The following is a 14354-nucleotide window of genomic DNA, read 5'->3' as shown; positions in this document are numbered from 1 at the left end:
CCTGGCCCCACCTTATCATTAGATTTCCTGAGATCAGATGGCCCAGGGTGTAAATGGGTGTTAAGGCGTCTGGGAAGGGATCTCAAAACTGGATTATAGATGGCAGACAGTTGGTGTCGTAAACCACCGCCTCTGTTCAAAGATGGTCGCTCACAGTGGACATAGATGGCTTCTTTCACTCCTCTTTTAAACCATCTGTCCTCTCTTTCCAAAATGTGAACATTGGCATCCTCGAAAGAGTGACCTTTGTCCTTTAGATGCAGATGGACTGCTAAGTCTTGTCCTGTGGAGGTGGCTCTTCAGAATCAGAATCAGAATCAGAATCAGAATCAGAATACTTTATTGATCCCTGGGGGAAATTATTTTTTGTTACAGTGCTCCATTTTAAACCAACATTAAGACAAGACAGACAATACGCTAACTAAGAATAGTACAATATATACATATATATACATACATACATACATACATACATAAGTCACTTATAAATAAATATTTGGAAAAGAAACATGTGTAGCTGTAGCAGCAAACAGTGTGTTAAGTGGATGCGTTGTACAGGGAGATGGCCACAGGCAGGAATGATTTCCTGTGTCGTTCAGTGGTGCTTTTCGGTAATCTCAGTCTCTCACTGAACGAGCTCCTGTGACTGACCAACATGTCATGGAGTGGGTGGGAGGTGTTATCCAACATTGTCTTTATCTTGGACAGCATCCGCCTCTCCGACACCACCTTGAGGGAGTCCAGCTCCATCCCCACAACATTGCTGGCCTTACGGATCAGTTTATTAAGTCTGTTGGCATCTGCGACCCTCAGCCTGCTCCCCCAGCATGCAACAGCATAGAGGATCGCACTGGCCACCACAGACTCATAGAAAATCCTCAGCATTTTCTGGCAGATGTTGAAGGACCTCAGTCGCCTCAAAAAATAGAGACGACTCTGGCCCTTCCTGTAAAGTGCTGTGGTGTTTTTAGCCCAGTCCAGTTTATTGTCAATGTGTACTCCAAGGTATTTATAGTCCTCCACAATGTCAACACTGACCCCCTGGATTGAAACAGGGGTCAAGTGTTTCCTGGTCTTCCTGAAGTCCACGATCAGTTCCTTGGTCTTTGCCACGTTGAGCTGCAGATGATTCTGCTCACACCACGTGACAAAGGAGTCGACCACAGCCCGGTACTCTGTCTCATCATCCCTGCTGATGCATCCAACCACCGCAGAGTCATCAGAAAACTTCTGAAGATGGCAGGTCTCTGTGCAGTGGCTGAAGTCTGTGGTGTAGAGGGTGAAGAGGAAGGGGGAGGGGGTTGTGCCATGCGCTTGTGAAGTGGCTGTTTGGTCTCTCTGATATAGAGGTCTGGGCATTCCTCGCTACACTGTACAGCATACACCACATTGTTCAGTTTGTGTTTACGTCCACTGTGAGCGACCATCTTTGAACAGAGGCGGGGGTTTACGACACCAACTGTCTGCCATCTATAATCCAGTTTTGAGATCCCTTCCCAGACGCCTTAATGCTCATTTACATCCTGGGCCATCTGATCTCAGGAAGTCACATGATAGGGTGGGGCCAGGTTTCACAATGAGCTCACCTGAAACCCTGGCTGATTGTGACCCACACCTGCTTTCACACCTTGGCTCATGTAATTAGGTAGAGGATCATCAGGGGGTCCTTTGTCCCTCTTTGGGGGGAAACTCCCACTGGGTTTAAATCTGGGACTCTCCACCAAATGGACCCTTAGAACTGAAGAAGCTTCTCGGATGAGAGGTGAAACGTCTTCAAACAACTCAAAGAAGTCCAGACACTTTTCTTTCCAAGCTCCTTAGACCAGAAGCATTTCTATTTCTTGGATTTTTTTGCCTGAAGGATATGACTTTTTAAACATTTTTAATCCATTGTATATAATTTTTGGCCTGTCAATTCTTTTTTTCCTCTGCTTGTCCAATTTCCTCAGATTCTTTGAAGACACACGGCATATTTAAGTATGATATGCAAAGTTTTCAGCTAATAGCACTTTGGGAATCCCCTTGTTGGTGCAAAAATACAATTTCATGCCTGTCAAATTGTGTTATCTTTAGCATTTTTCACAGAGTCAACTAAAGAAAGAAATGGTGTGTTTTTGCGACAGACTGCTAGTGCCTAAAGATACAATTTAAAATTCCTTCTTTGCTAAGTTCTCACTGTAGTGCAGATAAAACACTGGTTCATCCATTGAGTCAGGTGGCTTGGAATGATTCATAAAATTCAGGAAAATTCATAGGTTAGTATTAAGTGGGTTAATACACAAAAACACTTCTCTGAAAATGGTTGTGTATAAGGTCTGAAGTGAAAAAATCTGACTCCTTTGAAGAAAAATAGAAAGAAGTGAGAGTTGGATCAAGACTTTAGCGCAGTACTGTTTGCTGAAATTGAGCAGGAGCAATTGTTACACCCCCTGCACAAAGATTTAATCATATGTCTTGAAACTCCACGTGGCAAAGACACTCTGCCTAACACATGAATGGACCTGAATCAAAATTTGACTCTGTTATGACTGATCTTTTTTTTAGTTTTTAAAGTTATATAACGCAGACGTTTGGCAGAGCGTTTCTCAGCCAATGAGGTTAATTAGTAACATGATGAGGTATAAAACAGGTGCCCCAGAGAGGCTAAGGCTTTCAGTTAAGATGGGGATGAAATGTGAGAAATAGATCAAACACTTATGGACTGTTGGGAAATAAGTTAATGAAACACAGTCGTAAACATGCTGCTGACTCAACTTTTTTGAAAGGTGTTGCTGACCAAAGTACAGTAGATGAACCTGCATTTTTCCAAAAATCACCGATATGTCTTTGCACTATTAAGAATTAAATAAAGGCATAAAACCATTTGAAAATAACTGCATGCCCATTTTCATTTATACTTTAAGTAGCCAACTTGGAAGCCTGTTTGTAGAAAAAACAAAACAACCAGAAAACAGTAGCTGTCTTCTATGTAACTTACAGACAAGTCTGACAACAGAAGTGTAATACCACGGTCTAAAGCCTGGCAAGTCGGGCTTAGATGCCCATTTCTGTCAGTCTTTTTTTCCAGTCTACTAACACAACATGACAGTGAAATGAAAATCTAGGACTTTGTGTTGGATTTATATAACATTTTCCTGGTTGTTTTCATGATGTGAGGGAGAAGATGAGCAGTGGTACTGACAGTAAAAAGATTTTGGAGTGAAGGGAGAGCAGATAAAAAAAATCCTTTGGGAGGAAAGATTTAATTAATTTTGAATGGCTATTATGATCAAACTGACTTTGTAGGATGTAATTAAAAATACATAACAAAGAGAGACTGAATCAAAACGGTAAAGTGAAGGTGATGGCTCTGTTTGTGTTTATCACAATGCCCTGTCCCTTTCACATTAGATGTAGATACTAGACTCATATGAAAATATCGATTAAAGAGGTTATGATGTTTATAAAGCAGATTTACATATTTTATGGGCAAGTTATTTCGACCAAGAGCCAAACGCTTTGAGAAACACCACATTAAGAATAGAGCTTCACCAAAAAACATAAATAAAAAGCCTTCCCTGACACCTCAGTGCTAAAATAGGTGAATTTTACACTCCAGTGGAGAAGGATAATAGAAAGCTGCCGTTAACTTTGTATAACCATTTTATTACAGCCAGACTTCTGTCAGTGTCTCCTCCACATAGCTAATGCAGTATGACGCTGGCTCTGGAGTGAATATAATGCAGCCACAAGTTAATGCTTTATGCAGAGAGATGGACTTTTGACCAGGTGGGAAAATGTCACAGAAAAACCAGCTTATGAAAGTCACAAAAGTGGAGAGCGGCCTCCAGGAACTAGACTGCACCACAATTTTCTTTTCAGGTGAGTGAGATTTGGTACACTTAAACATCAAAAGGTAATTATAGGTGTGACTCACAACCGTGCAGGCTCTACTATACAGGGAGTGCAGAATTATTAGGCAAATGAGTATTTTGTCCACATCATCCTCTTCATGCATGTTGTCTTACTCCAAGCTGTATAGGCTCGAAAGCCTACTACCAATTAAGCATATTAGGTGATGTGCATCTCTGTAATGAGAAGGGGTGTGGTCTAATGACATCAACACCCTATATCAGGTGTGCATAATTATTAGGCAACGTCCTTTCCTTTGGCAAAATGGGTCAAAAGAAGGACTTGACAGGCTCAGAAAAGTCAAAAATAGTGAGATATCTTGCAGAGGGATGCAGCAGTCTCAAAATTGCAAAGCTTCTGAAGCGTGATCATCGAACAATCAAGCGTTTCATTCAAAATAGTCAACAGGGTCGCAAGAAGCGTGTGGAAAAACCAAGGTGCAAAATAACTGCCCATGAACTGAGAAAAGTCAAGCGTGCAGCTGCCAAGATGCCACTTGCCACCAGTTTGGCCATATTTCAGAGCTGCAACATCACTGGAGTGCCCAAAAGCACAAGGTGTGCAATACTCAGAGACATGGCCAAGGTAAGAAAGGCTGAAAGACGACCACCACTGAACAAGACACACAAGCTGAAACGTCAAGACTGGGCCAAGAAATATCTCAAGACTGATTTTTCTAAGGTTTTATGGACTGATGAAATGAGAGTGAGTCTTGATGGGCCAGATGGATGGGCCCGTGGCTGGATTGGTAAAGGGCAGAGAGCTCCAGTCCGACTCAGACGCCAGCAAGGTGGAGGTGGAGTACTGGTTTGGGCTGGTATCATCAAAGATGAGCTTGTTGGGCCTTTTCGGGTTGAGGATGGAGTCAAGCTCAACTCCCAGTCCTACTGCCTGTCACAGGCTGGGTCTCCGACCCAGCACTCGGAGTTCTCTTTGTATTTTTCTCATTTTTTGATATGTTATTAGTCTTTGTGTTATTTCCTATTTTGCCTTTAGTTTGGGCAGTTATTGGTTATTGTTCTTGGGTTTTTTATGTTTGGGGTTTTGTATTCATTCATCACGTATTAGGTCTGTCTTATTGTGTTGTCATGTTTAGTTTTCAGTGTTTCCTGTTTTATTTTGACAGTGTCGTGTGTTCTTTGGTCATTGTATTTAGTTTCATTCTCTCTTGGTCCTGTCATTAGGGTTATGTTTGTCAGCTGTTTCCCCCCATGTGTCGCCATTTCCCCTGATCACCTCATGTCTGTATTTAAGCCTTTTGTTTTCTGCTTGCCTTTATCGGTTCGTCTGTTTATTTGACCTCAGTCTTAGTTACGGTTTTCGTCTGTTATGTATTATTAGTCTTAGTCATGGTCTTTGCTTGTTATTTTCCACCACAGTCATAGCTTAGGTTTTGGTCTCAGTACCGTTTAGTATTTTGTTTTTTAGTGTCTTGTCAGTTTACTTTGGTTTCCTGGTTTACTCCTGCCGTCATCTAATAAAGGATCACTTTTCTGTTCAAACTTACACTACTCGTCATCATCTGCTTTTGGGTCCTGTTTCCATTCACATCGGCGCACCCCGCCGTGACACTGCCAGTTTCTGGAAGACACCTTCTTCGAGCAGTGGTACAGGAAGAAGTCTGCATCATTCAAGAAAAACATGATTTTCATGCAGGACAATGCTCCATCACACGCGTCCAAGTACTCCACAGCGTGGCTGGCAAGAAAGAGTATAAAAGAAGAAAAACTAATGACATGGCCTCCTTGTTCACCTGATCTGAACCCCATTGAGAACCTGTGGTCCATCATCAAATGTGAGATTTACAAGGAGGGAAAACAGTACACCTCTCTGAACAGTGTCTGGGAGGCTGTGGTTGCTGCTGCACGCAATGTTGATGGTGAACAGATCAAAACACTGACAGGATCCATGGATGGCAGGCTTTTGAGTGTCCTTGCAAAGAAAGGTGGCTATATTGGTCGCTGATTTGTTTTTGTTTTGTTTTTGAATGTCAGAAATGTATATTTGTGAATGTGGAGATGTTATATTGGTTTCACTGGTAAAAATAAATAATTGAAATGGGTATATATTTGTTTTTTGTTAAGTTGCCTAATAATTATGCACAGTAATAGTCACCTGCACACACAGATATCCCCCTAAAATAGCTAAAACTAAAAACAAACTAAAAACTACTTCCAAAAACATTCAGCTTTGATATTAATGAGTTTTTTGGGTTCATTGAGAGCATGGTTGTTGTTCAATAATAAAATTATTCCTCAAAAATACAACTTGCCTAACAATTCTGCACTCCCTGTAGATTGCTGAGAGAGTGGAGTCAGACTGAAGAAGCTGAAATTACATGTTTCTTTTGGACAGTTTTAAAGATTTGAAACAACGTGATGACTCTTGACGTTTGTAATGGCTTATTGATTGTTTATGACCCTCTATGATTTATAGTTTGGAGCGATAGAAGAATAATGTGGGGTAAAGAGGAAATAGGTGTGCTTTGTAAAGATGTAAAATGCTGCTTAATTATTTGTTCCAACAACTGTAATTCTTTTTTTTTTTTTATGGCGAGCAAATACAAATGTGGTTGTGACTAAGCTTCAGGCAAACTTAAGCCTGTTTTAAATAAATGCAAATAAGTAGAAGGTCACACTGAATGAAATCATGGTAACAGTAATAAATAAATAGCATCCCTCCAATTAATCTGTCCAAGCCCGTTTATATGTTGTGTCCCGTATACCTGACATACTTCGGTACGTGATCCCACAGGGTATTACATGGCATTTCTGCGAGCTGAGGAATTTACATATTTTCAGAGGAGACCTGAATAATGTTTTAGCCGATTACCCTGCTGAAGCTTGTTTGCTGAACATCATAAAATCATGAAATGGATCCAGTATCCGTGTCTGTAATTTGGATGCTCTCGAGCAGCTTTAAGATGGAGGATTTCTGCTTCTGATGTGAGCGGCTCTGTTTTGCTTGTTATTGTTAGTTATGAGGTATGACCTGTGACAAGGCTACATATGGTGCGCATCAGAGTGTTATGGTTCACCGTAGCAGTAGATGAGATTGTGTGTGAGCTGCACAAAAATGTTCTCCACAGCAGGGTATCCTGGTAACAACAGCAGAGGGCAAAAAAATAATATAAACTAGCTTGGTGTTATTCAGAGAGTAGGCTTAAAACAGACAAAGTGCACATAAACGCACAGGTGCGCTCACCTGGACGTCTTCACAGAGCCATCTGTCACATGACTGCCCGTGCCAACATTGTTGACACAGCGGCTTTCTTGCCTTCGCTGTCTGGATCCTGCAGGCAAGATTGTCCAGTCTGGTTCACACACTAATGTATTATAGTTCATATAATACATATATATGTCATGTGATCAAAAGTGATCATTTTTCCAATAGAAATATTGGAAAAATGATCACTTTTGATGAAATTATTTAATTGAAAAGGACATACTGTTGAATTTCTGTAAAGCAGCAGTTGTATATAGTAATTTATTTTTAAACTCAGGACACAGAAAAGGTGTGCAAACATTGCAATCTCTCACTTTACTCCAGTACTGGGTACCTACCATTCTTCATGGAATAGATTCCATAAGGTGCTGGAAACATTCCTCACAGGTTTCGGTCCTCATTGACGTGATAACATCACACAGTTGCTGCAGATTTGAGGGCTGCACGTTTGTCAGTCTCCCGTTCCACAACATCTGAAAGGTGCTTTATCAGATTGGGATCTGAAGACTATGGAGGTCATTTGAGTACACTGCTATGTAGGGCTGCACGATTTTGCATAAAATGAGAATCACGATTTTTTGGCTTAGAATTGAGATCACGATTCTCTCACGATTTTCTTTTCCAGTATAAATATTTATTGCACTTATTAACTGCACATCAACTTCGTAACAGTTGAGACTGAACATAAAAACAATAAATAAACATAAAAACAACAAATGTCTCACGTTTTGTTGTTGCCGCAAAATGTTGTACTGCTTGAAATTCCGTCTCCACCGTTGCTCGACACTGCGTGTATAGAGCAGGTAGTGCAACAATAGAAAAATAGTTGCGGGACGGCACTGTGTAGCCTCCGTAATTTCTTTGTGCCTGCGGGAGTTCGATGGGTATAGGGAAGCGCTGTATAAGGTTCACGTTATTGATGTTTGGGTGGTTGACCGGGACAGATTTTCTCCTGTCACTTTCTCGTCATCCCTGACGTGCTCTCCGTTGTTTTTTTCCCTGCTAATTTTAGCAGCCAGCTTCTGTATCACGTGGTATAAGGCTCCGCCCTTGTCATTTGTTGAGCAGGAAGAGTGAGCGCTTGTTTTCATGCAGATTACGTCCCGGATCAAAATGCGGTACAGTCGTCGTCGTTGTCTTTTTTTTTTTTTTTTTTTTTTAAATCGTCATTTGGAAATGAGATCGCACATAAGTATGAATCGAGATCGCGATTTTCTAACGATTAATCGTGCAGCCCTACTGCTATGTTCACTAAACTAACCTGAGATGATTTGAGCTTTGGCTCATCAGTCCAGACAACAGTGGTCCAGTCTCCTGTTGTCCATTTTTCCAGAGCCCGTGTGACTTGTAGCCTTGGTCTCCTGTTTTTAGGAAAAATTGAGTGGCAACTGTGTAAGTCTGCTGCTGCTGTAGCATTCAGCCATGCTCTTCTACATATGTTCTAACAATATACACTAACAAGTGTATATTTAACTTACTGTTGCCTTCTTATCAGCTTAAAGCACTCTGACCTCTGGCGCCAACAATTTCCAAAATACTCAAACCAGCCCACTTAGCACCAACACCCATGCCATGTTCAAAGTCACTTAAGTCACCTTTCTTCGCCATTGTGGTGCTCAGTTTGAGCTTCAGCAGATCATCTTGAGAGTTAGATTAATTTTATGCCATGTGGTTGGCTGAGTAAAGACTTGTTAACCAGCGGTTAAACAGGTGATTGGCTGTTGAACTGCTTAACAGATATTTATGGGAAATGTAGCCTTTAGCACAAACAAAAGGATGACTCTATAATGAGGCAGCCAGCTTTCATAGAAACTTTTCTCTTTCTTAAGCTGTCAGTGTCAGTGATGCTGTATTGTCTCATCAACGAGATAATAAACCCTAACACCAAGCTGAACATTGTTGCAACGTTTTGGAGAGATGATTGATAATTAAAGGAACTGTTCAACCCCAAATCAAATATAAATGTTTTTGTCTTGCCTATTTTCAAGATATCTGCTATAGAAATGTCTGCCTTCCCTTGAATGTAGTGAAACAACATGCCATTCGCCTGGTACTCAAATTGCATATGAAAAACTGTTTCACAGAAGTCGGGACCACCTAGTTCCATTATCTGTAAGAGAAGGCAGACATTTCTACCAGAGGTGACTAAATATATGTTTAACTTTGGGTCAGACTGACCTTTTTAATGATAACTATGCCTTCTAAAATGTCCTGCAAACATAAAGACTGTGATTACTGTGACGCTATAGTGTAGAATTGGAGAACTGTGTGAAGGATTACTGACTCTGTGGTCACTTAGTGACACCAAGTGTTGGATGGCAGAATTACAAGCATTTGCCTGTTTTATATGAACCAATCATAATACCAATACTTAAAATAAAAAAAACCCACAAAACTTTCTCTGCGTAACTTTAAACATTTGGAAGGTTTTGAACCAACACAAAGTTTTTGCCAGTCTGTGTAATGTTCTGTTACTTTATCAGTTCTTCTTCTGATCAATAAAACATCTTCTTACTTGCTTATTTGTAGTCATAGGTGAGGCGCAGACCAGTGCCACTGATTTACCGATTTACTAAACAACTCTTTTCATTTAGTATAGTATTTTGTCATTGTTCGACTGATTTTGATGCACTATTCCTTCCGCTTCCCGTGACGTTGTTGTTCATTTTTGATCGCGTCAAAGAATGAAAATGTGTCATCGCTTTCCTTTGATATTTAACCCCAGACGATTTTCTAAATTGACAGTGTTATTGGGACATTAGTGGGTGAGTGACACAAATGCGGCTGCTTTTTCGTAAACAGCTTTAAAAAGCCTTGCGGTGCAGCTTGGTGCAATTTCTATTTCTGTGTTGGTTCATTATCACTGACGAAAGATTCTATATTTATATATATTTATATGTATGAAAAAAAAATTGCCTGCAGAGAAAGACGGCGAAAGGAGGCCAGAGACAAAAGATGATAGTGGGATAAAAGGATGTGGGGGTGAGGGAGGAAGGGAGGTGGTAAGTGATGGTGGTGCCAGTAGTGGTGGTGGTGGAGGGGGCTGTATGTACACGACCAGAGTTAGCATGAGACAGAGGAAAAACAGAGAGAGAGAGAGAAGGAAAGAGATGGGATTTTAGAGGATTTAGGTGGTGGTTTTGTATTAAAACCTGTTAGACACATTGTAACCAAGTACAGCGACGTTCAGGAATCAACTCAGATACAATTCGTTGGATGAAATCTACTTTTTTTAACACCTGGGATCTGAATCAGGACAGCCTTCGGTGAACTGGATACACAACTAACATCTCCCTTCTTTCCCTCTTCCTTCTCTTTTTTTTTCTCTTCTTCCTCTCCAACTCCCTCCGAACATGTTCTTCTTCCAGCTCGTCATCATGTCCGGCACGGTCCTGTTGGCCTACTACATGGAGTGCACGGACCTGTTCAGCGTCCACGTGCAGGGTTTCTTCTGTAATGATGCTGACCTGATGAAGCCGTACCCTGGCACGGAGGAGTCCAGCTTCGTCCCTCCTCTCATCCTGTACTGTGTGGTGGCCGCTGCTCCGACGGCTATAGTAAGTAAACAGCAGTGTTTAAAACCAGGTCTTCTCTGTGGATTGCTCGAATTGTTTTACGATTTTCTCGTAAACAGCCGTCGTTAAATCCAGCTTGGGTTCATTTATTCAGGGTCTCCTCATCTTTGACTTTGCTTCGAATCCTTCGCATCCATTTATTTTGAGGAGTGAATAATTTAAAAATGCAATTATCATTACTCTGCTAGGTGTCCTAGTATATGCAGGCTAATTTAAAGTTGTAATTTTGCGTGACATGACCCAGTTTTGTGGCAGCATTTTTAAGTAAAACTGACTTGCAAATAATATACCTATCATTAGATATCATCCATTCAGCCTTCTGTCTGTACGCTACAGCAGCTGCATACCTATCTTTGGTAAAATATGGAAAAATATGCAAGAAAGATTTCACGGCAAGCAGTTTATGCCTGCAGGCCGTACTCTTTCAATATCTTTTTATGGGTCAGCTAATAATATGTATGTCCCTGATTTCCTGTCTGTAGAATCTCTTTGACTTGTTTATCATACTCTACAAAACATCCTGCTAAAGTGAAATGTGAGGCTGTGCTATACAGGGAGAAGTACATGTTGAAATACAACTTCATATCATATCTCATGGAAGGCAAGAATTACATTCACTGACATGACTTTTATTTGTTTGCAGACATTTTAACAAGGACATGTTATGCAAAATCCATTGCCTAGTAATGGCATTATTAGCATATTAGGCTAATTTGTCACAGGATGTAAAGCACACACGTGTAATCAATACCATGAGTCATATTTGGCCATATCTGTTGAGGGTGGCACAGTCCTGATGCACCAAAGCCATGTGTTACTACTCTGGTGTTTAAAAAATTCCAGCTGCAAAGATAAGAAATCATTCTCTGAAAACAGTCATTTCCAAGCTGACTTGTACGCTCATACCGTGCATGCACTGCTGATTTAAATGCCTCAAACAGGAGTTGCGAGTTTCAGCCACCAGGTGTCAGTTTTGCTCCATGCTTATTAATTTCAGCCCGTTCACAACAGGCACCATCTGTCTCTGAGCCCTTTGGTCAGCTCATTATTAAACCCATGTCAAATATTTTATGAACACTTCCTGAAGCGTGTTTGCATTTGCTTGTTTGATATTAAAATGTATTTTTTCTCTCCAATGGGCCATATGTGAAGGAAAAAAAAAGTTAGTCTGAGAATACAGAGAACGTTTGGTTTTTGAGTAGCTGCTGTCTGAAGGTCAAATGGCCACGTATATATGTATTTGAAGATGTACTATGGATACACTGATAGCAGCTATTTTACCAGCATTTGTTTGTTGTCAAAATCAAAATATCTCACCAGTGCTGGAGATTGTACAGAACTGAGATTAGGATCAGTGGGTTTGACTGGTTGATGTGCTGCTGTGATTCTGAAGTGTAGTGTAATCACTTATTCTTTCTGTAGGACAATTAATTTTCATTTATCTTTTTTTTTTTTTTGTGCCCTGGTTTTCTTGTTCAAAAAGACAGACTTGTTGTAAAGACCATAAACAAGATCGTGGATCATCAGCTTTAATGTCCAATCAGCATCAACTTCCCAGCTTTTTTGCACTTACTTGGTATTATTTTATCTACTGTTCTAATCGAGTTATTGAGTGGTTGAAAAGCTGGCTCACATGCTACATGTTCCATTGATTGTAATCTAAATTTTGCTCCCTAAATGAATATAGAAAACCCTTTTCAGTAGTGTCACATGTCCATTTCCCTCATAACCTTGTTTTTATTTTAACAGGCATCTAATCATGGATGTGATCGTTACACCAGTCGGTTAACACATGCACTACCACCCATTTATTTATGATCAGCTGCCTCCTTTGGTCCCTTGTTTTTATGCGCTTCTACTTTAGGTGTTTGCATAGAGGCTTTGAACACCGACTGTTGTCACAAGCGTGTTTCCTGAAGTAAAATCTGAATTATTGTCACTTTTATTGAGGAAATAAAAGACATCCCATAGCTTGCATTTACCTCCATGTAGGTGTTTGGTCTCTTGATGTGTCAGCAGAACGGAGAGAAACACACCTCTCTGCATTCACACACATATGTGCACATGCAGATTTGACATGCTTTATACAATAACACAAGCTGGTTTAAAATCTGGAAGGGTGCTCTGATTGGCCAGGAAATGTGACAGATGTTATTATTTACACTTCATGGGGTAAGAGTGCATCTGTGTGCAATTTTGACTCACCTTTCTGCAGTGATTACTTCAGTAAGTGGGTGTGCTCACTGACCACTTCATTAGGTACACCTTACTAGTACTGGGTTGGACCTTCTTTTTCCTTTAGGGCTCCCTTAGTTCTTCATGGGATCAATTCAATAGAGTGCTGGAAACACTCACCTGGGATTTTGGTCCATATTGACATGATAGCAGCAGCTGGTTGAAGATTCTCAAGAATCTCAAGTTCCATCACATCCAAAAGGTGCTCTATTGGATTGAGATCGTGTGATAATGGAGCCTTTTTGAGTATAATGAACTCATTGTTGTCTTTAAGAAACCAGTTTGGAATGATCTGGGCTTTGTGAAATGACACAATAACTTGCTGGAAGCAGCCATCAGAAGATGGGTACAGTGTGGTCGTAAAGGGTTAGACATGGTCAGAAATAATATTGAGGTAGCCTATATCATTTAAAGAATGCTCAAAGTGTGCCTAGAAAATATCCCCAAACAATTATTAAGGCCACCAGCAGCCTGAACATTTGGTACAAGGCAGGATACATCCATGTGTTCATGTTGTTTATGCCACATTCAGACCCAACCATCTGAATGTTGCAGCAGAAAGCGAGACTCGTCAAACCATGCAAGGTTTTTTTAACCTTTTATTTTACTGTATTGTACTGTAGCTTCAGCTCTCTGTTCTTAGCTGACAGAAATGACACTCATGCTGGTCTTATGCTGCTGTGGCACAACTGCTTCAAGGTTCTGCGTTTTGTCTGTTTAGAGATGTTCTTTTGCATACATGAATTGTAAAAAGTGCATACTTAAGTTACAATTGCCTCAAGTATGATAGCAGTCCGGTCATTCCCCTTTGGCTTCTGACATCACTGAGGCATTTCCTCCCAGAGAGCTGCCACTCACTGGATATTTTTGTTGTTTGGACCATTCTCTGTAGACACTAGAGATGGCTTGGTGAGGAAATCCCAGTAGATTGGCTGGTCCAAGTACTTCAGAAACCGCTTACAACCAACAACCATGTTCAAAGTCACTTAAATGACCTTTCTTCCCCATTCTGTTGCAAGTCATCTCGACTATGTCTGCATGCCCAAATGCTTTGGCTGCTGTCATGTGATTGGTTAATTAGAATCTTCGATAAGGAGCCATTGAAGAGGTGTACCTTATGAATAGGTCAGTGAGTGCATGTGTGTATACTTGGTCATGGTATGCAGTCAGTAGATAAGTATAATTATTTATTTTGTTGTTATCCTTTGTTTATAAACACCACTCTGTCACTGGAACATTAGTTAGTGGATGATTTTCGCATCATACCTGCAGATTAAATCTTTCTTCCTTTCTCCAAGTGTCACTTATTCATTCAACCTTTATCTTGACTTGTAAATTGCACTGAACCCACTTGCAAGCGTTATTTACTATATACAGTAGCTGACTAAAAGGCCAGCAGTTGTTTAACGCATTGTTTGCGTAATTTAA

The 14354-nt window shown here is 40.5% G+C and overlaps 1 protein-coding gene across 3 annotated transcripts in view; it reads left to right on the top strand.

Moving 5' to 3' along the window:
• The window catches only part of plppr1 (phospholipid phosphatase related 1), a 70685-nt gene that overhangs the window by 31052 nt on the left and 25279 nt on the right, over positions 1 to 14354 (top strand). For all 3 annotated transcript variants that reach the window (XM_004538356.5, XM_004538357.5, XM_004538358.4), the window contains exon 3: positions 10485 to 10673. In XM_004538356.5, coding sequence (XP_004538413.1) covers positions 10485 to 10673 — 189 coding nt within the window. The remainder of the gene's footprint in view (positions 1 to 10484; positions 10674 to 14354) is intronic.

Source organism: Maylandia zebra, linkage group LG7, assembly GCF_041146795.1.
Source record: "Maylandia zebra isolate NMK-2024a linkage group LG7, Mzebra_GT3a, whole genome shotgun sequence".
NCBI classification, from domain to species: Eukaryota; Metazoa; Chordata; class Actinopteri; order Cichliformes; family Cichlidae; genus Maylandia; species Maylandia zebra.
This window is presented reverse-complemented; position numbering and strand designations above follow the sequence as displayed.